Source organism: Cyprinodon variegatus, unplaced genomic scaffold (genome assembly GCF_000732505.1).
Source record: "Cyprinodon variegatus isolate N-32 unplaced genomic scaffold, C_variegatus-1.0 Scaffold144, whole genome shotgun sequence".
Taxonomy (NCBI): domain Eukaryota; kingdom Metazoa; phylum Chordata; class Actinopteri; order Cyprinodontiformes; family Cyprinodontidae; genus Cyprinodon; species Cyprinodon variegatus.
In genome coordinates this window covers 1,299,986-1,322,654 of record NW_015150597.1, presented here as the reverse complement: position 1 = coordinate 1,322,654, position 22,669 = coordinate 1,299,986, and the positions used below count along the sequence as shown (strand labels likewise).

Below are 22,669 nucleotides of genomic sequence, written 5' to 3'. Positions count from 1 at the left end.
GAAGAGTTCTCAATCAACTGTCAGCCTGATATATGGCTGTAGAGGGGAGGTCAAAGAAGTGGAGTGGGAATTTTTGGCTGTACACCCAGTTAGCCAGAGGTCTTCTGACTTGCTTGGGTGACTGGATGGATGTAGGAAAAGAGAGAAAAAGCAGCGGCTAAAACAGCAGTTGCTGTAAGAGAAATTCTTTGGCCTCAACAGCTATGTAGAGGCACTGGGCCAGCCCTCAAGTCCAACACCAACTGAGGGTTTCAGCCAACATATCCCACCCAACCATCAAACCCAGCACACCCTTGAATCACATTTGTGCCAAGCAAACTTTAGAATATCTTGTTTTTCACTAACCAGATCTAAGGGAACAATCCCAGCCCAGGGGCTTGTTAAGGGAGTCATGTTCTGTAAGTCTGAAAGTGAGAAAGGTCATTTGTGTTGAGTCAAGTATAAGTAAAATGGTTGATATTTTCTGTCATCAATGAGGAATCAAAAATTCAACCCATCACATAAAAACACGACTCTAGAAGTATGAATGGTCCTAATTTCACTATTTCAAGGCTTTCATTTTTCTTTATCCTCTCATCTTCCTCCTCCAACACGGCGTCTCAATCTGCTTCTCTTCAAGTATTCTCAGTGATGGCTGAGCCACAGCTGTGCCCTCAGAGGGATTGGTTTCTGCATGCATGCACTGACTTGGTCACACAAAGAGAATGAGGCAAATCAAGAGCTAATCACTAACAATTGTGCAAATAACCTTTCCCATGTGTCCAAGGGAATTGTGGAGGGGCAGCTGGGGATCTTTTTTTTTTGGAGGGGGGCTGGATTTGAAGGTTTGTGAGTAGCGTAGGTGGTGGGAATGAACTGGAAATCCACAGACCACCTGTTTTAGTAGAACCTAAGCCCAAACACTCACGGGAGCCAAATTACACTTAATAACCATCGACCATCAAAGCAGGCCCATCCTATTACAATGTTTTCAAAAAGTTAAAGCTGGTGTGAAACAGTGTAACCCAAGACTTTTGCAGTTTCAAAGACACAAAATTGTCCTCTGGTTATTGCTTCAAAGTGTATTGCCCTAAACTGTAGCCTACTTAACCTCTATTCAATTTATAAAAATCATATTGTTATTACCCAACGATCCAACCTATAGGGACAGAATGGCCATGCAAAATACAGTACAACTTCCGATTTAGTAATCAGGGCCCCTGGCCCCTAAGCTTGTACAGCACATCTGCACTAAGCTCAACTAAGTTATAATATTTTTGTGATTTACTGTATAAAAATTAAGAAATACTTTTATTCTTCACAATAAAGACTAACTGCTAATATACTTAGTTGTGTTTTATAGATTTACAACTTTCTAGGGATACATTATTCTAAACTTATATTTTGCATTCAACATTTTCTGGGGATTTTTTTCTATCGAATCTTTTGATACTCTTTCATTCTCTGTCATTTTCAAGACTGAAAAAAGATTAAAAAGTAACAAAACAGTTTTAGTTTTAAAATAATGTTTTAAAGGCTAACTGGTAACCCAAATGAAAAATTAATAAACATTTTGGACGTGTTCATGCTTGTTTTCCAAAATTCAAATCCCCTTAACAAAGTTCCATCATTTGATATTATATTCTATCAGAAAAAAAGATTATTGAATTAAAAATATATTTTTAAGTGATTCTGATTATTATTCAAAGTATTAATCATTATTTACTGAGGTATGTTTTTCATGTGTTTGTCTGCATATTATGTGTGCCTTCTAAACCAGAACTCTTTCATAATCCTTATAGAAAAATGCTAATTATTGACATGCATGCTCAATTATCATGCAAGATGTTGTTACGTTAACATTTTAGCTAGTAATAGCGATGTTGCCTCCAGTCACGTCGTGAAAGCAGAAACAGCTGATCAGTCATGTGAGATAAAAGTTTGCTACGTCATTAAAAAGTGTTTTCATCTCCCGCTTTACGCATTAACCCTTTTTAAAGAAGCCAAAAACCAAATCCAGCGAGAGTAAAAACTTCTTTGAGAATTTGAGGTACATTTTTCCTTAGAACTTTGCTGTTTTCATCAAGCTTGTCTGAGGCAATATTTAGAAACGCACATTAGAAAAGCTGATGGGAATGCACCCAGTGTTTGTTCAATAACTGAGCCACATTTTCCTTAGTCCAATTCTTCACCCATGTCAGCTAAAAAATGTAACTCTTGAAAGTATCAGAGAATGTTTGGAAATTCTCTGCTACAAACAGCTACATCCTGGAAACAATAACTTTAGAGCAAAGCTGAGAGCACCAGATTATTTAGCCTAAGGCAGCTTTTTGAATTATTTATTCCCTCATCACTTTATACATGACACAGACTGTGTATTGAAAGCTGACAAGTATTCCTTCTTTTACGTTTACAGTTTAGTTTACGTTGTCAAAAGCTTATACACTGAAACTTCAAATCATATTTCTTTTTTTGTTGTTGCATGAAATTAATTATTTCATTACTTTTAAGTTAGTTTAAGTGAGATTTGATTTATGCCAGAAAATAAAAGTAAATGCCAGTGATAAGGGTTAAAACAACTAAGGCAGTTGTCATCGTGGCTCGCTGATAAGGAAATCCTCTCTGTACCTCACCCCTACCACATTCATAGGCTTTACATTTTATCTCAGTCAAACCATACAGGAGAAAACAGAGTTTTAAGCTGCAGTGAAAGCAGCATTACAGTTTTACCTAAAGAATGACTGACACAAGGGACAGAACCTGGAATGTCTTGACTCTATGTTTGTGTATCTCCCTCTATCCTTCCTGCTTTTTCTGATTTTTTTTTCTCTCTAAATCTTCACTTAATTTTCTCTGAAGTCATATCTAAAAAAAAAACGAATGCAGCTCTCTTGCAGATGAGATGTGTTCATTTGTGCGTATCAGACAGCAGTACTTGTTTTGCAGCTTTGACAGTTTGGACATCCTCTAAACAAAGGGAGGCAATTCTGTAAAGCTACAGTACCTCTGAAGACGACCAGTTTGTGCATAGAGAGGAAGAGTAAAAGGAGGACTGCTCAGGTTACATACAGGATGGGTCCGGTCACATGACCATGGAAAACACTGATTCTCACTCATTCATCAAAATCTGGTTCCTCTGAACTTTTAAAGATAAAGGTCAATGGATTGTCACTCTCACTAGCAGCCTTTTTATTATCAGCATTTTAGTTCCCTGTCAACATTAGAATGAATGCAAATAAATGCATTTCCCTGAATTTTAAACCAAGTGTCAGAATGGGACAGAAAAGAGGACATATAGTGTATAAACTACTTTAAAACAGAAATTATTGTTGATGCCAGACAGGCAGATCTTGAACCTTTTCACTCACAACAGTCTCCATAACCAGTAGTTTTTTAGAATTATGCAAGGTCGTAGAAGAATGAAAAGACCCCTTGCACTTTTGTAACTCATGTTTAGGAAAGAAAAGTTAGGCTAAATATTGAAAAAGCTTAATATTATACATCAATTGAAAAATTAAAATAATTTTACATTGACTGATGAGTGTGCATTGCTGTAAAAAAATAGGTTTTTGGGTCAGAATTTGGTGACATACTGCAAAGGCATGATAAATCCTTCCAAGTTCAGACGGCCTGTGATGGTGGAAAGGTTTTATGAATACTCTTTTGCTACACTTTTGGGCCCCTAGAAGCAGTTTTAGATGCCAAAATTCTGACTCTTCATGTCCTTCCCTCTCTGACTTTAGCAAATACCTACAGAACCTTTCATTTCTACTTTGAGCAGGAAGAAAAACACAAAAACATGTCCAGAGCTAAATTTATCAATACCTTTTTTGTTTTTTTTTAGAATAACAATATGTTCACAGAATTAAAATGGCCTTCATGGTTACCAGATCCCATTCCAATACAGCATATCATATGCAATAAATGATGTGCGGTCGGAAATTCACATAGGGAGCAAAATCTCAGAGAAATGTTTTGGACACATTGTTAAATTAGTGTCATGTACAAATAACATAAACATCAAGGCGAAATAAATCAATCTGGTGCTAGTGATGTATACCTATTAAAGTGGCCCCAGAGTGTATATCAATATTGAATGAATGACGTATAATATCATCATTATTTAGGGTGCAATGATTCCAGCTGATATAATCAGATGACTCATAATATTGGATTTACAAAGGTCCCTCCCTGATGAGACTGGTTCTTTCAGTGGATTGTTACTAGAGATTTAAAGTTATTCTGTTTGTTCTCCTCTACATATTGAGCTTGAAAACATGGTAAGCTACCTTAGAATTAATAACAAAGTAGAGCAAGTTAAAGCTATTTATTTTAATAATTTGTAAAAAGATGACAATTTTAATTTGATAATTTTGAAGTTAAACCATTTAACAAAATGAAATTTGCTATTTACAGGAAATTGGCAGTAGAAGAAAAAATATTTATAAATGAACCTACTTTATCATCCTGACAGTCTACATTACAAAAAACTAATTTCTGAAAAAGTCTGTGATTAAAAGCTTTTTCTTTATAGTTTCTCCTACCACTCATCTTTAAACTTTTCCACAATGAATGGTGACCTCATCCTAAAACATTTTTAAACGTTTACCTTCTAACTTACATAAATCACCTCAGCTGCACTATATTTTTTGTCGCAGACTGTGTTAATTCCTCTTTTGTAGAATTCAGGGACATTTGAATGTTTTTAATTAACTTGTCATGTACCTCTAATTCACCAGGTGAATTATATTTTCCTTGGAAGGGAACCACATTAGTGGGGAAGGAATGAAAAATATTGGAATGAGAATCTTTGATGACTGCAAATAAGCACAGTGTGTTAAAACCCAGCCAACTTTAACAGATGGGTTTGATTCTACCCATTGGCCAAAATACTGTAGTTGCAGAGTTATGTAGAAGATGAATGGATTTTGGACTGTGCATTGATTTTTTTTATTTTATTTTTTTTTCAAATTTCTGTTCTTTCTTCCACAAAATATCATAAAGTGATTCACCCGTTTGCTCTTTCTATCTTTGGTATTGAAATTTGCTTAGAAAAATAAGGGCAGAATTAATATTCAGCCCAAAATGTATTATTTACTTTCGATTCCGACAGAAATGGCATTTGTTTTTGAGTCAATTGAGATACAAGAGCAAACATTTGTTAGTTTACAATTCCACTAGTCTTTTTACCCTTATAGCTTCTCCATAACAAACAAATTTAAAATCATGCGTCACCCCAACAATTGTACTGCTGGCGCAAAAATACACCTTATTTTCTAGACTCACTATGTCCAAAAAGCTACAGAAGTAAAAATACAAGCTTAGTTGTAATTTTGCTTTGAAGGATTCAATTGTTGGAGGTTATTTTAAATGTAATGTTAAACGCATTAAATCTGGCTTTCTTTCAGTCATTAACATTCCCCAAAACGCCCACAGTAGTTCAGTTTGGACAACATCTTCAACTCTGTTTGTACATTATGGATCCTGAAAAAAGTTTAAAAACCTTTTTGCATTATAAGGAAAAGAATGATAGCAGCATGTGCTTTTATTCTTTTACAACTTTACTATGATATTTCAAATTTTATGTGAACTTTGATGTTTTCACACTAGCTGAATGTCCCTGGTTTCTAAACCTCCATCATGAGCATGAAAAACTGTGGTAGATGATACACCATCTGTATTTGTGTTTGCTTATCAGTGGCATGAGAGGATGCAGATGGAGATGAAGGGTTTCTATGGCAAAAGCTGCTCATGCCGAGCATAATTTTAACCTGTCATACCGAGCTGTTAATTTGTTCTTTATAGAGCATTGTTGTTAATTGCTGACCTGGGTGAGGTCTTTTTAAATGCAAAGCAGCATTGGGACAGATATAGCAGCTGTGATGCCAATAAAGATATAGTAATTTACTAGATTAGGTTGTAGCCTTGGCACGTTAAAAAAATTGGGTATCTTTATTTATTTATTTAATTCTATTTTTGTTTTAGTTTTTTTTCCTTATTTTTTGTCTCTTTGGCATTGTCTCACATCAATTTTCCCCTTTTATCTCTGTATTTGAAAGTTTAAAGTGACTTCTATTCTTTTGTTCTTCCTCTTTCTTTGTTCTCCGTGTCTGTTTCTGGCTGTCACATCTGTCTTTTGGCAGGCAAAAAAGAAAAAAAAAAAAGAAAAAAAAGAATAAAAGTAGAGCTAATCAAATCCTAGCTGAATGCTGGGTTTGGTGTGTTTAATAATATTATTATTGATTTAGCCCTTCTTTAATTTTTCTGTTCAGCAAAATTAACAAACATCTAGGATGTGTTCATGCCTATTTCACATGATATCAAAAAATAGATTCCTGCCGTATGGGTTTTTTCTTATGTAACTGGTGATATAAAGCTGCTGAAAAGCTTGGATTAGTGTCTTAGTCTAAAACAAATAATTTTCTGTGGCTTTACTCATTTCCCAAACTTAAAGTTCTGCCAGCTAGTGCGACAATTTCTTGTTGATATGAACTTTCAAAGAACGGTATATTAGGATCTTCCCCTGCACTGCAGTACTAACATAATCACTTCACTTTTTTAATAACAGTGCATTTTTTAAGCTCATGAAATCCCACATGGTTGTGTTTTCTTTGCCGAACAAACAATAAATCCGGATGGTTGGAGTCTTCTTCTAGCCTTTTCATGTAAGAATAACAGAATACAAAGCAACGCGTCTTTGGGGAGATTTCTCTTTCCAAAGATAATGGAATGGTGCAGATCAGGAATGCCCAAGTCCGGTTCCCAAGATATGTTATGCTGCAACTTTTGATTTGTATCCTGCAAATTTTGTAACACTTCGCTAGAACCCTGGAAGCCAAATAAGCTAAATCAGCTTATCATTACGGTCTCATAAGGAACCATTTATTTGGTTCAGATTTCATTGAGAAGGGATGCATCTAAAAGTCAGAGCATAGTGATTCTCAAGGGGTAACCTTTTTTGTCAAAAAATATGGCAAAAATCATTACTTGCAAGACATTTTTGCATATGTATGTTGGAGGGATATAGATATTAAGTAGGGATACAAATTTTCAATTAGTAAGATATTCTGAAGTTGATTGATATTATTATCATTATTCAACTAACATTTAATTGATAAGGTGAGTGTTCTGTTTTGTCAAGAGAACTCTAAAAACAAGAGCAGATTTTTTTTTTTTACTGTATGTTAGAATTTAAAATGAAAAACAAAAAAATGTTTTACTGAAACCCAGTCAGACTCGTCAGATCGCCGCTCACACTGAGCCTGGTTCTGCTGGAGGTTTCTTGTTAAAAGGGAGTTTTTCCTCTCCACTGTCTCCACATGCATGCTCAGGGTGAGGGATTGAAGATTTAACAACAAAATACAAGCGATGTCACTGCAAGCTCATTAAGGAGGAGCACGTCTTACAAGTAAAGGACTGGATGTAATGAAGTGGTTGCGCTTGACAGGAACTTTTAACTAATCAGAATGTATTGTCTCTGTATAGTGCTTTGAAATTACTTTGTTTTAAATTGGAGCTACATAAATTAACTGAATTGAATTGAGGCTTTGATTCTTTATAAACCTAGATTATATTTAAATATATTCTTAAATATATACCTATACTTCAATTGAATATTAATGAATGACATTTATGATCTCCATTAACAGAGAGGAAAAATGATCATTAAACATCAGGGTTTGTCCTTCTGAGATATTATCAGAATTGTATTGCTTCTATTGCAATTCTTTCATCAAGTTAACATTTTTAAAGCCCTTTTTCCGGTGCAACTCAACGGTGAGTCGTGGGGCAACATTCTATTCTGTCAGTTATATATCCCATATGTTTCCTTCTGAAGGAGTTATAAAACTCCATGAAGTATATTAACTTACTAAAGCTCTTGCTTCTACCATAATTATTGGTAACCTCATTTTTAATGGTTTCCGGAATGCTCTCCTACTTTATAAACACGCTTAAATTGGAGGCAACCTAATGCTAATGTTTTAAGCAGCATAGAGGTACATCCCAAGCACATCCTAAGTCTGATGTCAATCAATGCCCAACCTGTTGTCCACCTTGGCTTTTAGAGTTGCTTGTTGTGTATAGGCTATGTGTTAGACCATTTGAATTAATGAGTGAAGATACTTGGAAGTTGAAACAGCAATTCCCCTCCTCTGTTTTTTATGACTTTGACCCTTTTAACAAAAATAGCTTTGTTCACCCCTCTTTCAACCAATCTGTGTTGGCTGTCCAAGGTCATTCAATGAAGGTGTGTCTTTTGGTCTTCTTCAGACTCATTAAATACTGCTTATAAAATTATCTATTTAAACAAACCTCTTAATAATTTGCAGTATAGGTGATGCAGACATTGTAGAAGCCATTCTGTAACATGACAGCCTTATTTTTGTTGGACAGGGAGAATCGGTGGGGGGAACAGTTCATGTTGCTCCAGTCTATAGTCTGACCATTAGACACTGCAGAAAATAAAATATTGTAGCATTAAACTGAATAAAATAATCCTGCACGGGACTCAGTTAATTAAAGAAGGATTTCCCTGTTATAATGTCAGATATGAGTCAAATAATAGAATTGTCCCTTTTGTCAGGGTTTTTCTCCAGTCCCTAAGAACTGCAATTATCCATCAGCTGTTGCAACAGTGCTTCAGAGGTCTGCCTAAAGAGTCTGATGGCTGCAGCTGATCCGTATGGTTGCTACCCACATCCTCGCTAACACAAAGGAAATGGAGCACATCATCATAGTTCTAAAGTCCCTCCATTGCATCTCTGTATCTCTAAGAACAGACTTTAAATACTTTTGCTAATCTATAAATCATTGGCTCTGCATCAAAATACATTACAGACTTGTTATCAGTATATCAAGAGCCCAGACCTCTCAGATTTTCTGGCTCAAGTCTGCTCTGCATATCCAAAACCTTAACCAAATATGGAGATGCAGCTTTTAGTTGTTGTTTTATTAATTTGGAAAAATTCCCAGATGACCCTAAAAGTGCTTAAACTCTAAGTTTCATTATTTTTTGCGTTTTGTGCATGTACAGCTCGTTGATTCCTCCTTTAAAAAAAAAAATGATAAACAAAAACCTTCTTTTGCCTTTAGACACATGTTTGTTAGTATAAATAGTAGCTAATGGTAATTGTGTGTAACTTATTACCTGCATCTTAAACTTCCGCCTAAATCTCTGAGGACATATGGACTGTGATTAGCAAATATGTTTATTTGGTTCCATTAAAAAAAAAACATCACCCAAAACATCAAATATTGTGTTATATTTATGCAACGAAATAAACCTCAGACATGGTCTTCAAAGACAGAAGCTGGCCTGAAAGGTAGGGCAAAATTTGAGCAGAACACTTGGGTGGTCGATCCTTCTTTTACAGTTCTGCACCCTCCTACGTAACACCATCACCGGAGTGACTCTGCTATAGCCTGCTTTCTCTCACTGCCCACATGCAGCAAAGACCCTCTTGAGTTTCCCAGCTCTGATGATGGAAAATTAAAACGCCTGGTTCCTTTTATCCACCAAAACAACAAGAGAAGAAGGAAATGCAGCTCTGGGATTGTCACTCATGCATCTGCAGCTGCTCTCTCTCTTTTTTTTTTTTTCTTTCAAAACTGATGCAGAGCTTTCATGCTGAGCTTGATGTTTATCACATCTCAGTGCCCAGACAGCTGTCATATGAATGACATGTTTTACATCCAACACAATTTGTAGGTTTTCATCAGCTTAAAATAACTCATAAAGGCTCTATTTTTCAAAAGTAGTTTCACTTCTGGTATTTTTGTGGGTTGATCTTGTATTGCATCAGAATGATTCCTATGGGATTCCTATCCAGAGAAAGAGAGGGACAAAATGAAAGATATAACAGAAACAGTGATACCTTTAAAAAAAAAAAAAGAAAGGCTGAAAGAAAAAGAGAGAGGATTTGTAGGGAGAGGATGGGCAGTGGGCCAGCAGAGTCAGAGATAAGAGGCTGCAAGAGTGATTGAAATAGGATTAGTGGAGACAGGCGCTGAATTCTGGCCACAGCATCAGTGTTAAACCTGCGCTTCACAGGGACTCCCTCTGTCACATCAAAGCCACCCCAGGCCTGGCTGGCTGAGAGGCGAAGCAGCCTCCAGCAGGGTCGTTCACTTCTACACACGCACCTCATATATGATCACCTAGAGCATCCACATCCAACACGTCTCCTTCAGATGGCTAGAGCAAGCTTCTTCCTGCTTTCCTTTTCATCTCTCTGAAGCATCTTTGTGGTGTCTTTTTGGACAGAAGATAGTGTGCATTGATGAGCCGTCTTTAGCACTTAATGAGGCTAGCAGTGATGAGTTGGCAAAGGGAAGCTACTGTCTCCTGCTTCTGCAGAGTCCAAACAAAGATTTAATGAGAACTTTCCCCCAATTTATGCCAAAAGCATAAAGCTTTTTAACTACTTTCCAGGCAGAAGGCAATGTTTTCCCTAAAGCATACAGAAAAAATATGCCTGTGCAAAGTATTAAAGAAGCAATAATTCTCCTCAATACACCAGACAGTATCAATGAAGTACTGATTGGCTTGTTTTATTTTCAACACTAATTTATCATTTTTTTTTGTGATATAACATGCTAGTTTTTTTTATATTAAATCACAGTAGTTAGTTTTGCTTTGCCAATAAAGAAATTAAATGAGATTCTTGTAAAGGTTTCCGCTTTAATAGGTATTTTAGAGGCCAGGGACATGGTTTAGAAATCAGCGCAGCCAATAGACAATTTTATGCAGTAATTTTGTTTGGTTATTAAAGACAATTACTTATCAATTTAGTATTGTTACACATTACATTCAGATTGATTTTGGAATAAAGTTAATTGACAGAAAATATGTTGCCTTTGATTTTAGTCTAAATGAGTGTATTTTTGTCTTTGCTTTAATTTATATACTCACCATATATTGCTGTCTGCACATTTATTTTGTGTCCTATAAAAATTGCATTATTCTTAAACATTTGCACTATATTCTGCCTAAAAATTGAAAATACAGCAGTAAGACATTTACATTAAGTGATAATTTTACTGAAAGAAGCATCCCTGCTTAAAGAACACCATAGTCCTAATAACAACATGGTATATAAATAGATCTGATTTTTGCACGTTTTTTTTTTCATGGTTAAAATTGCCCCCAGTGTTGGTCTGAAAAAGCAATGACTGTACTTTTAACGAAATAAACTTGTATGTGTTGTTTCTGATTCACAATGACACCGTTTCCAATGCATTCTTAATGTGTGGATTTGGTATATTTGTTTTTGTTGATTGTTGTATGATACATCATTGTATGTACTTTTTTATTTAAAAACGAAAACTATCTCAATAATTGGTTACATTTAAAAAATAGCCTCCTACATGTGAAGGACAGGCAAATTAGTCAAAGAAGTCTAGCACAATGTAAGAAACTAATAAAGAATGGAGTAGGAGACAACTGCAGCTATAATGCACTCACTGTAATGTACTAAAATATTTATAGGTGTGTATTTGCGTGTGTGTCAAAGCTCAAACTTTGGACCCAGAACTTCAGGCAGACAGACTGATGTCATTTACAATAGCATTATTAACAACATGTAGTAACTCCGAATCAGCAGCTAGGATGAAAAACACAGGAATCTCTGTGGAGGGGAAAAAAATCAGGTTAGTGACCACGTAAATCTGACGTAGTACGATTACAAGCGAGTTAGTTGCTAGCCTGGTTATAAAGTTCAGTCCAAGGACAGAGGAAGGAATAGAAGCCAGCCGGATGATTTTATACAGCACAGGACGGACATCGCCCAGAGAGTTCCAGGAGCCGAAGCCAAGGAGGCTGAACTGGCTGACGAGCAGAAGCCAGCAGACGAGGGAAAGCAGAAGTTTTCCAGAATTAGAAGCCAAAGCCGGTGTCGATGAGGCAAACAGGAGTCTGAAGACTCTGAAGATAAGAGATCTGAATAGGTACCGAAAGGAAATCCAAGTCGGGGTCAGAAGACAGATCCAAGGTCGTAAGCAGGCAAAATTCCAGCAGGAGTCCGAAGACAGGTCAGGCAAACAGGTCAGAACAGGAGCAAGCAGGCTAAGAGGTCCAAAGGCAGAAACTAGTCAGGATCAGGCAATAAGAACAACATACAGGGTACACTAGAGAACTCTAACCAGCGCCTCAAATAATCTAGCCCTGATGAATGGGGACTAGCATCTTAAACAGAGGCAGGAGTAGGTGGATGAAATGAACATTAATTAGAAACTAGGCAGAGCTAGGCAGGTGAATAGAAAAATTAAGCCAGTCATCAGTGCCTAGATCATGACAGTGAGTGAGTGTGTGTGTGTGTATGTTAAACTAAAACCACATATACTTATCATGAACAAACTAAAAGGTTTTAAGTTGTGATGAAATAGTTCCTAGGTATATATCAACTGAACTGGAAGACTAAAAAGGTAATATTCCTTTGGTGGTTAGCCTGAAGCTATTTGTCACAGCTAGAAACACAGTGATGTTAAAGTCACTAACACTACAGAAGAGTTTTACTTTTGGGAAAATTGTAATAAAGTATTACCTTTTTTCAGATCTTAAATATTAAATGGTCCTAGCAAACAGATGTACATCGCAGCATCAGCATATAGATTTCAAATGTTCAAGGATTCTAGCTGCCAACCGAAATGCTGCCAGGAAACAAGCCAAAGAAAAAACATGCAGTGCTCCTAGATATGATATTTCAACTGCAAAGGTTTTTTTGTTTCTTTGTAAATTACAAATTAAAGATTGTATGAGCAGCTTTGCAGGAGTTCATGCTCACCACATGCAAGTTCTGCTCAGCTAATGCTCAACTGAACAGGCTTTGTCCTCAAGCACCTCACATTCTGTGCATTTTCTCTTAGTTTTTTTGGTTAGCTGGCAATGTTCTCAGTAGTTTTAACATGTACATTAGGTCCTCCTTATATGATTCAATCTATTATCTGACATGCATCATCAAAGATTATTGTTATCTCCATCCAAAGCATTAAAGAAGCTGGTTTAAATGACCCTTTCTTCTCAAGTTTCTCTTCATAATTTTAAAGGAGTAATCTAAAGCTTTTAACATTGCAGTAATGATTCAAATGTTATTTTTGGGTGTGACACATAAGCATAATATAAATCGCACTTGTAAGTTCCTTTCTCTGTTGCATCCAAGCAAGAGTCTGATTCCCAGCAGTCGCTACTCAAGCTCTGATTGTTCTCTAATCAAATGAACTCCTCTTGTTCCATGTTCATTTTGTGTACTTATGTTTGAGAGTATCTCAGTATGATCAAATACTGCACCTTAGGCCTTTTCTGTTGAAGTAGATTATGGATCCCTATAGCTAAAATTGCCTATTTTATCTGCGGAGAAAAGACAATCCACTGATTGGTGAGTGCTCAGTGTGTGTGTGTGTGTGTGTGTGTGCTAGTTTATTTCTGTGTTTGTGTGTGCACATGCGTGAGCTGGTAGTTTTCCTCTTGGAGCTCATCAGTTCATATCCACCACCCATCCCACCGCAGCATGCAGTAAATAGAGTCTCTGGCACTCGTTGAGAAATGGCACAATTATCCCCTGCTGGTGAAATATGGGCTGGGATGCACCACTGCGTCTTTCCTACAGAATGTGTGTGTGTAGGAGTGTGTGTGTGTGTGTCTTTTTGTGAGGTGACTGCTCTTTTTCCTCTTCACTCATTGTGATATGCATTCAACACGCAGAGAACTGTTTGACTGTGTCACCGCATGTGCAAGTGTAATTGTATAAACAGCTGCACACACACGTACATGAAGAGAGAAGTGTGCAGTTTTTACACTGCAAACAATGCAGCATTTTGCAGTTCTAAAATGACATAATATCACTTTAATTCAGTTTAAAAAAAACTTCTATATAGAGATCTGAATTAAATATTTACAGAACAACAGTCTGGAAAAAAGAATGAAATTGTATTATAACTAAAAAAAAAAAAAAAAACTATGCCAGGTATTAATTTTGTACAATTTTAAAGTTGGGAAAGATGCTAATATCATACAAAAGCTTTCAGCACATAATTATGGCTCTCGTGGTTTCTACTGGACTTTAATTAACTCGTCAAGTCTTTGACTTGTTCACATTTATGCTGAATAAAGGTCAACTGAAGTGAATCTCTTAAGCTTCGGAGAGCAACTTACTCATCAAACCTTTCCCAAACAATCAGCCGCCAAACATTCCTTTAAGCCTCTTAGTATTGTAACACTCAATTGTTTTAGTTAGCCTAATTTATTTAGAAACCATTGTTTAAAGGTTTGGTACAATGTCTTGTAAAATTATTTGCCATCATTGAATATTTCACTGTGTCATGCAAACGTTTAAAACTTATGTTGATTTTATGTGACAGACAAACATAACGTACTTAAATAATTGTGAAAGAAAATTAAACTAGGTTGAAGTATTATGCAAAAACAAAATATGTATCATGTGTTCCCTTAGTTTACTTGAAGCATCTTTGTTGATATCACATGAAGAAAAGTATCAAGCTAACCCCACTACAGTAAGAAAAATTTTATAAACCATTTTGAATGAGGAACTCCTCTAGAAGGGCATTCCTTACATGACTCATCAAAAACTGTAAATTGTTTTTCTATCAACAATGACTTTCTGTTGATATTGTTATATTTAAGGCCCACTTTGTGTGCGGCTCTACTCTGAGTCTCTCTTGGATGGCCAAGCTCCTCACCCTATCTCTAAGGGACTGCCCTTAAAAAAAAAAAGAAGAAAGGAAGAAAAGCTCATTCTTCCCACAGGCCAGAGATTCATATGTTTGGTTAATTGTTACCTCTGACCTCACTTTTGACAGTGTGGGTGCAGAGCTGTCATTGTAGGCCCTTTGATGGATTACTAAGTTCTTTAGAGCCAATCAGAAGTGTGGTACACTGTCAGTACACAGACTATGCTTTGCTCCAGAACCTGAGAATATGGACCATGCTTTCATTGATTTTTAAATAGTTAAATCATGAATGTCCTTGACCTTGAAGCTGTTAATACACTGGATGCATTGAGCAAGTGGCATGGATCACATGCTTTTTTAGAGGTGGATGTTTACACCAGATGCTGCAAATTATGCTCCATAGCTTTGAATTTCTACACTCATCACTTGAAGATCAATGAAATTACTAGTAATATTTCCTATGTTTGGATCACCTAAAAGTCTTGACCTAGTCACAAGAAACGGCATAAGGGATTGAAGTATTCTCCACCTTCAAAATCAACATTTTTGCACGTATTCTTGAAAAGACACAATTTTGGAATTGTTTCAGAGGTGAGGTTAGACACTGGATGTCTTTTTCATGTTTATTCATGCATAACAGGAGCCCATGCCCATCCATAATAAGAGCTTCAACTTAACTTGGGTGTAGAATGGTTCAAATACATGTGTTGAATGTGCATATTTGAAAGTTGTCACATGCATAATCTATGCATAAGATGCACCTTGCTGCTTTGCTGCACTTAAGTGCTGTGACTTACCAGGTTTATGTTCTTTGAGTACTGTTTTGTACTCTTTTTTTTTTTTAGGGGCTTCCATCCAATAATAAAATTTTTCTTATCAATCCAACATTATGACTATAAGAGCTTCACTCATCCTCATGAGAAGTTGCTTACCTAATGTTGTCTTGCTTTTATTTAGTCTCATCAAGTCAAGCTTTACTGCTGGATTCACAGTTTAAACTTAAAATTAGGACCTGTGAACAACTTGACCTTAAGTTGGAAAAAAAAACTTGAAAGATTCCTTATTATTCTCTTTTCCATTGTGATGCTTGATTCATATTCATATTTGAATATAATAACTTCAATTAACTGTTCCTTATATACTACAAACTAATGAGGTAAATTTCACCATTTGTATTCAATCATACCATTTGAAATTGTCCGATTGCTCTGAAATGTCAGTGGCTTTCTAGGTCATTTAAAGTCAGCCATACACATAATGTTATTAACCTTGAGTGGTTTCTTTTTCCAGTGGCTATGACATTTGATATGGCCCTGAAAATTGCTCATCGCTCTTAAAAGGCTGACGGTATAAAAAATATGATATGATCGTGACCACAGGATGAGGATATGAATAAAATTCCTAAACACTTCAGTGGCATATGGTTTAAATTGCTAACTCAATGCTCTCTGTCTCAACAGGTATGGAAAAATAGTGTCAACCAAGGCCATTCTTGATAAGAACACTAACCAGTGCAAGGGTAAGTTCTTGTTTTTTTTTCTCGTAAATTCACTCAGTATGCTTTATTGTGCTTTTGTCAGTGGCGAGAGTACGCCGGTGTGGTCTGGTACTGCATACCACTAAAAGATTCAGCTGCAGTACAGAACTGACAGAGAGAGTTAATAGTTGAAATTTATGTTTTTTTGTTTCAAACACAAAGAATTGAAGAAAATTGCTTATGAACTACACCATCAAGATTTCACTTAGTATTATTTAAGTGAGCAAGTGATGTTTTAAACACAGCGAGTGTTAAAGAGATGGGTGCGTTTAATTTATTGCACATTCTAAGATGTTTTATTCAGCTGGTTCGCATTACAAAATACAAGTCTCACAGGGAGAGAACGAGCAATCAGTGGCAGCAATAAAATTCCACACACTGCTGTGGTTGGCTGAAACACTTTCAACGTGATTTAAATATCTGTCACTTATCAACTACAAGAAAAAGCAACCGATATTTCAATCTAAATAAAAACAATAACTGGTTGAAATGAAAAGTGAACCAAGTAAAAACTAGAAAACCAACTGATAAATTAAAGCTGATGGCCATCTATTTTAATTAATTTGGGTGATATTTAGAAAGTCTCCTCCGCTAAGAAATAAGTACTCAGCACACCTTCCAACTTGCATAAGAAGACATTTATTTGCAACGTTTCGGTACTAGACTTTAAACCGGCAAACATTTGTGGTTGGTGAGAAGCCATCTTAAATAGGGAGTGGTTATTTTCCCTAAGGAATCTCTTTTCTTCACATAAACCCAGAAGGAACAACTGGATGGTAAATAATTAACAACAAATACCCAAAAAAAAACAGCAACTAAATGAAGACAAATTTAAAATATAATATGGCATGTCTGAGATGGACTGGCGACCTGTCCAGGGTATACCCCGCCTGGATGGATGAATATGGCATGTTAAGTTGACATAATAAAAACTTTTTTTTTAACTTTTAAAGATTTTGTCACACCCAATACCTCTGTTTATTTTTATTTGAGGAATGTAAAGGATCCAATGATGCTTGGGGTAGATGATGACTTTGTTTGGACACCAGTGTTCTCGATGCATCATTGATGATTAATCTCTTGGACCTTTTGCTCCAAGTTTCCCCTGTGAAGGTGAAGAGACTTAAAGATGGTTTTGTAGAATTCTGGTTCTGAAGGTAACCTGCAGCTGTACTTATTAACTTTAAACAGTCTGAAGTGTGAATTTCTCCTACCTGTAGGGAAAGGCCTTCAGGAGTGCTTCCCAATGGTGATTCGTCTTCTGGGTCCACAGAAAGACAATGAAAGGTGGATGTCTCAAACCTTTAGGTTAAACACAACAGAGGGGCTCAGGACGTGCTTTTTGAGGCTCCAGGGTTTGCAGCTTAGTTTTTGCAAAGAGAAGCTGCATGCACATTGGGCTTCATGTAGGATCTGTTTGTACTAACAAATTTGTTCTTAAATGGTTCGTAACGGTTATTTAGGAAAAAACGTTGCAGCCACCATTTTTCTCCTATTACTAATCACCTCTAAGCTACTAACAAATTTAAGAAGTGCCCTAAACTTGACATAGGAGTCTTGCACAACCAATCAGCTCTTTCAAACCCTGTTTTTAATGAAATTACTACATTTGTTTATTTTAGAAGCAATTGTCCATTTTATTAGGCTACATAATTATATATTATGCAACTCAGCATTTATAAATTAAAATTGTATTCTATCGATCAATACTTGCAACTTACATGTTGTCATCCAGAGGAGAAGGGTTGAATTTTATGTCATTTTGTCAAAAGAAAAATCAGTCAGAGATCAAGCTCCGATAAAATAATATCTGGAACAAAGAATGGATGAAAGGTTCAGCGGTAATAATGGCATTAATTTCACTCCACGGCATCTCATTGGCTTTGTTACACTAAATGCTGAATATTTACATTACGGACTTCATTAAATTAGAGTTTTGCAGTCGACTTTTTATATATGTTTATGCATTGTGAGAGAGAGTACGATGAAGGGATGGCAGATGTGGTCTGGAGATTTACAGTACAGCTGTGTCTGTCTATCAAAAGGAGATTTAGCAGAACGGTTATGTTGGATGAAGTTGAACTCATTAAGTATATATAGCATATAGTATGTTGCACCTCTTGCTTCTGTCAGTAGTTTTTATTGACTGTTTTTGGATGAAATTATTCATCATGAATTTATTTTTCCCTTTGTAACAGTGCAACCACTGGATTTAAAGCTCTTGTATTTTATTCTCCACTACTTGGCTTTTTACTGGTCCTTTAATTCTGCTGCTCTCAGTCAGACCTCGATCCGCAAACCTTTACAGTTTTTCGACTTTGTCTTCAATGCCATTGCTGTGCATGAACACACAGGTGTTCATGCACAGCATTGGGAGTGGCAATTTGTACTGTTATATGGGGCAGTGATAATGTAGATTTACAGTTCTCAGGACTGCGTGCTCACACGTGGAGTGCATCACATAGAGGATTAAATACGATTATTTACTACAGTTAAGAAAGTTTGTGGAATCTGACGAATTGTGAGACAAATATATGACAAGAACATGAAAATGTTTTTGTATGAAGCCCAATGGTCCCACCAATGTACAAAAATAATATCAAGGCTTATGGCATTACTGTACATCAGCAAGAATTTAGGACTACTTTCATCCATGCTTTTTTGGTAGCAATGTCTTTGTTAGATTAAAATCCCTCAAGGACTCTGCAAGTTGGGAGGCAGTGATTTAGGAACCTGATGCATTTACACTGCAGGAAGGATTCATGGAAGTCACCATATCTTGGTCAATGCTGCCTGCTTTAAAGGCAGCAGTGGCACAAGGCCCATTGGTCCCTTTTTCTTTTTTATAATACCAGAATATGTTGAGCATTAACAAGCTTAAATATATTGTATAAACCTTACTTAGTATTGCAGTCATCCTAGTTGTCTTCGTGTGTTTGCTACAGGCCAGGATTGGCTGCAGATACTGTAATACAGTTTACTCAATTTTTACATTTAGTAATGGAAAAAAAATCAGCAAAGACTTAAACGGAGAAACTGTAAAAGAGGAGGAATTAGAGGAATCATGAGAAGAAAAATGGTGTGATACTTGCCTTAAGGTGCCTGGAAGCACAGTTAAAAAATCTATTGAAGTTGTATCAATACTTTTAATTGCTTTTTGCGGTTTTCCAGTCTCTAAAGCATGGCCTTTCAAGGTGATTCAGTTTTCTTTGCTACATTTGAGTCTGTCCCACCAGGCAGTTCTCTCAGGGTCAAACAACTCCAATATTTAGCAGAGAGAACAAACTTTGATCATCTTGACAGCTCCTGCTGGATAGTAAAGACAACAATGAATGCCTGTAGGTTATATAAATCTGAATTCAGAATTCAAATGAAAGTGAATTTTAGTGGGACTATAAAGAAGGTACAAACTGCTTTGTAAAACAGTGCTTGAGAAAAATGAAGAAATCAAGTGTTTACAACTTTCTGTATCCTCCTAACTAGAGTTATATAAGCAACACACGCTATAACAAAAAAGTCAAGCCAGTTAAACACTTGTGTGAGAAACAACTTCTGTCATAACTTACCAGTAGTATTGGTATGCAATACTACTGAGATGCCAAGAGGAGAACATAACAAGCGTATTTTATGAGTGGAAGGGAGGCAGACAGGTATTGCTTAAGGAGGGGGGAAAAAATCCAACATAAAGGACCTGCCAGCCTTAAAAAAATTAATCTGCGATTATTTTGTTAAAATAAAATTGACACCAAAAAAAAGAAAATAATAAATAAATCCTCAACTTTAGTATGCATCCAAAAATCTTTTTAAAGTTGAAACTTTCTGGATTTTAAAGGAGACATAATTATAGACACACAACATTGTGATAAATTGCTCAAAGACAGTTTGGGTGTCTTTTAGTAATATATATTTACACTATGACCATCTCTATATTTTTATAGATTTTGTACAATCTATAACCTTAACCTTTGGCTCAGTTCCTCCCTTATTTATTTTGTAGTGTGATTTCATGATTTTCAATCCAATCAGAGAAAAAAAACTCATGTAGAACGATGATGAGGACAGTCTTTAAGCAAAAGCTAGATCACATCGAACCCTGCTCATAAAAACACAATAATAATATTATGGTTGGCCTCATTGGTGATATACTGTTTTATTAAACAGGATTGAAATATTGAAAGATGAACATTAAATTATATAACACAAAAGAAATTCAAAACATTTATATTTTTCAAACTTTTCAATAAAAGTGTTGCAGATTATGCTCATAAATAAGAAACTTGTTACATAAATGTGCTAATGATTTATCCATCTATAATTATTTTTGTTGTGTATATACTTCTTTTTAGTTTTTAATTAAAGTCCATGCCACTTCTCTGAAATACATTTGTAAGTAAAAATGCCAATAGATAAGCTGTTTTTTTAAATATTCATAGCAGCTCTTCTTGTACCCCAGTCATACTACATTCAAAGTCAGATAAGTCTTATTTCTTATCTCATCAAAAAGCCCAGTATGGATTCTGTTAAGTCTACTTCAGTGGTGTAGATTATGATATCAGGAATTTATTTTACTGCTTCCATGTAACTAAACATTTCTTCAAATATCAAACATCTGAACACACTTTATAAAGTAGATGTAGCTAAGAAAGTGTTTGAGTATTGATCTTCTTTAAGACCATTTTAAGTTTCTAGTTCTGGTTTAACTTTTGTGTTTCTACAATAAAAACTATAAAAGAGAATTAGACTGAACAATCAAGACGATGGAGTAGAGAATACTAGGTAAGATGCTTGGTGGAATAGTAGGAGTGGGAGTGTGGCAGAAAAAGAAGTGTTGATGCTTTCTGTGCTTACAGGTCAGGTGTATTCTAAAGCACAAACAAACACAAACCATGACAAATACCCACGCAACAACGTGAACCTGCAGTTGTTTCTTCTCTACCATACATCTGTCTACTACATTTGCCCTGAGTAGCTGTAGAAGTACTGTAAAGCCCTGTTTGAAGTACCACATCTCAAACTGCACTCCAAGACCATGTAACACAACTCTCCCACGCAGTCCAATACAAAGGGCACACTCGCAAAGATTAATCGCACCCCTACACACACTTCCCATCCATCTGCCTGAGGTGTGTTCTGCTCTTGCAGCAACAGTGGCCATGCAATAGATCTATCACTCTTCTTCCTAACATCCCAGCATGTGTGCCTGTCTGCCTGCTCTGGCTGCTCTCCTCCACCACCGCACCATGCAGGCCCTTTATTGAGCCTCTATCATGCCAGTTCTGACTCACTCTCTCGCTTCTGCCTTCCTTTGTGACACACACACACACACAACCATCAGTTGCATATAAACAGTGCATTCCTACTACTCACATGTGCTTTTCCCAGTTCAGAGAGAGACAGGAAGTTATGAAAGGACTTCAGGGCATTAAAGGGCTCTGGATGAGGGGAATCGTTCAGCTCTTTATTTCACAGTTGCTCTCTACTCATCTCCTCCTCTTTTGTATTTTCCGGCCTCTCATAGCCGCCTCCATACTTTCACACATACTTTAAGAAATACCGCTATGATATAAAGTGTAGATCAAAGATGACAGGGGGTGGTAGGAAGAGGATAGGATGTAACAATACAGAGCCACTCATTTGCCATCCATGCCCACAAGGGCCCTCTAAAAGGCAGCGTCTGCAATTGAAATAAAACAGGGCTGACCGAATGAAGAAACTATTTTTTTCTGTCAGAGCCTGGAGGCACAGGAAATGACCTTAGCCCTTTGCAGGACCTTCGTTTCCCTACTCTGCTGCTGGGAGATAAAACAGCGGAGAGATTCACAGGCCAGACTGGCGCTCCGCTGTGACAGGCCCACCAGAGTAAATTGTCAGGAACAGATGAGATGAGAAGATATGTTCTTGTCTCTGTGTTCCGCAATATGCTATTCATTTTTTCCCCCTTAGGTCTTGCCAATCATTTAATACCAGGATGCTAAAAACTTTTAAGGGCCTTCCACAAAAGTTTATCCTTAAAGAAATATCACATTTACTCTGTTATACGAGTAGTATGATGTGAAACATAGTGACTTCCTGTTTTATCCCCTTGAATTAAGTCATTTTTAAACATTAAACCCTATAAACAGGCGCACTCCGATATAAACATGCCCTCCCATTAGTTTTTGGTTTGTCTCTTAGCAAGTTATATCTGGAACACTTGGAGTTGTAGTATAATTTTGGCTGGACCTTTTACACAGCTCATCACTAGGTTTATGTAATTGAACTGAGTCTTATGTAAATTGTTTGGTTTGCTTAATGGACTTCTGGGTATTCTTATTCAGACTAAATCCTAACACTTTAGACTAAACCAGCGGATGTCTGAGAAACTTCTTGGACAAAATGGTGGATCCCACCCAGATGAAGTAGCTGTGAAACTGGCTGCATTTAGGACCTTTGGCCTTATTGGCAAGGTTTCAAACTCTTCCCTGTTCC

The 22,669-nt window shown here is 36.4% G+C and overlaps 1 protein-coding gene across 1 annotated transcript in view; it reads left to right on the top strand.

Annotated features, from left to right (window-relative positions):
- Positions 1-22,669, top strand: part of LOC107086181 (RNA-binding motif, single-stranded-interacting protein 3) — a 272,957-nt gene that overhangs the window by 51,597 nt on the left and 198,691 nt on the right. Inside the window, exon 3 of the mRNA XM_015376965.1 lies at positions 16,125-16,183. Coding sequence (XP_015232451.1) covers positions 16,125-16,183 — 59 coding nt within the window. The remainder of the gene's footprint in view (positions 1-16,124; positions 16,184-22,669) is intronic.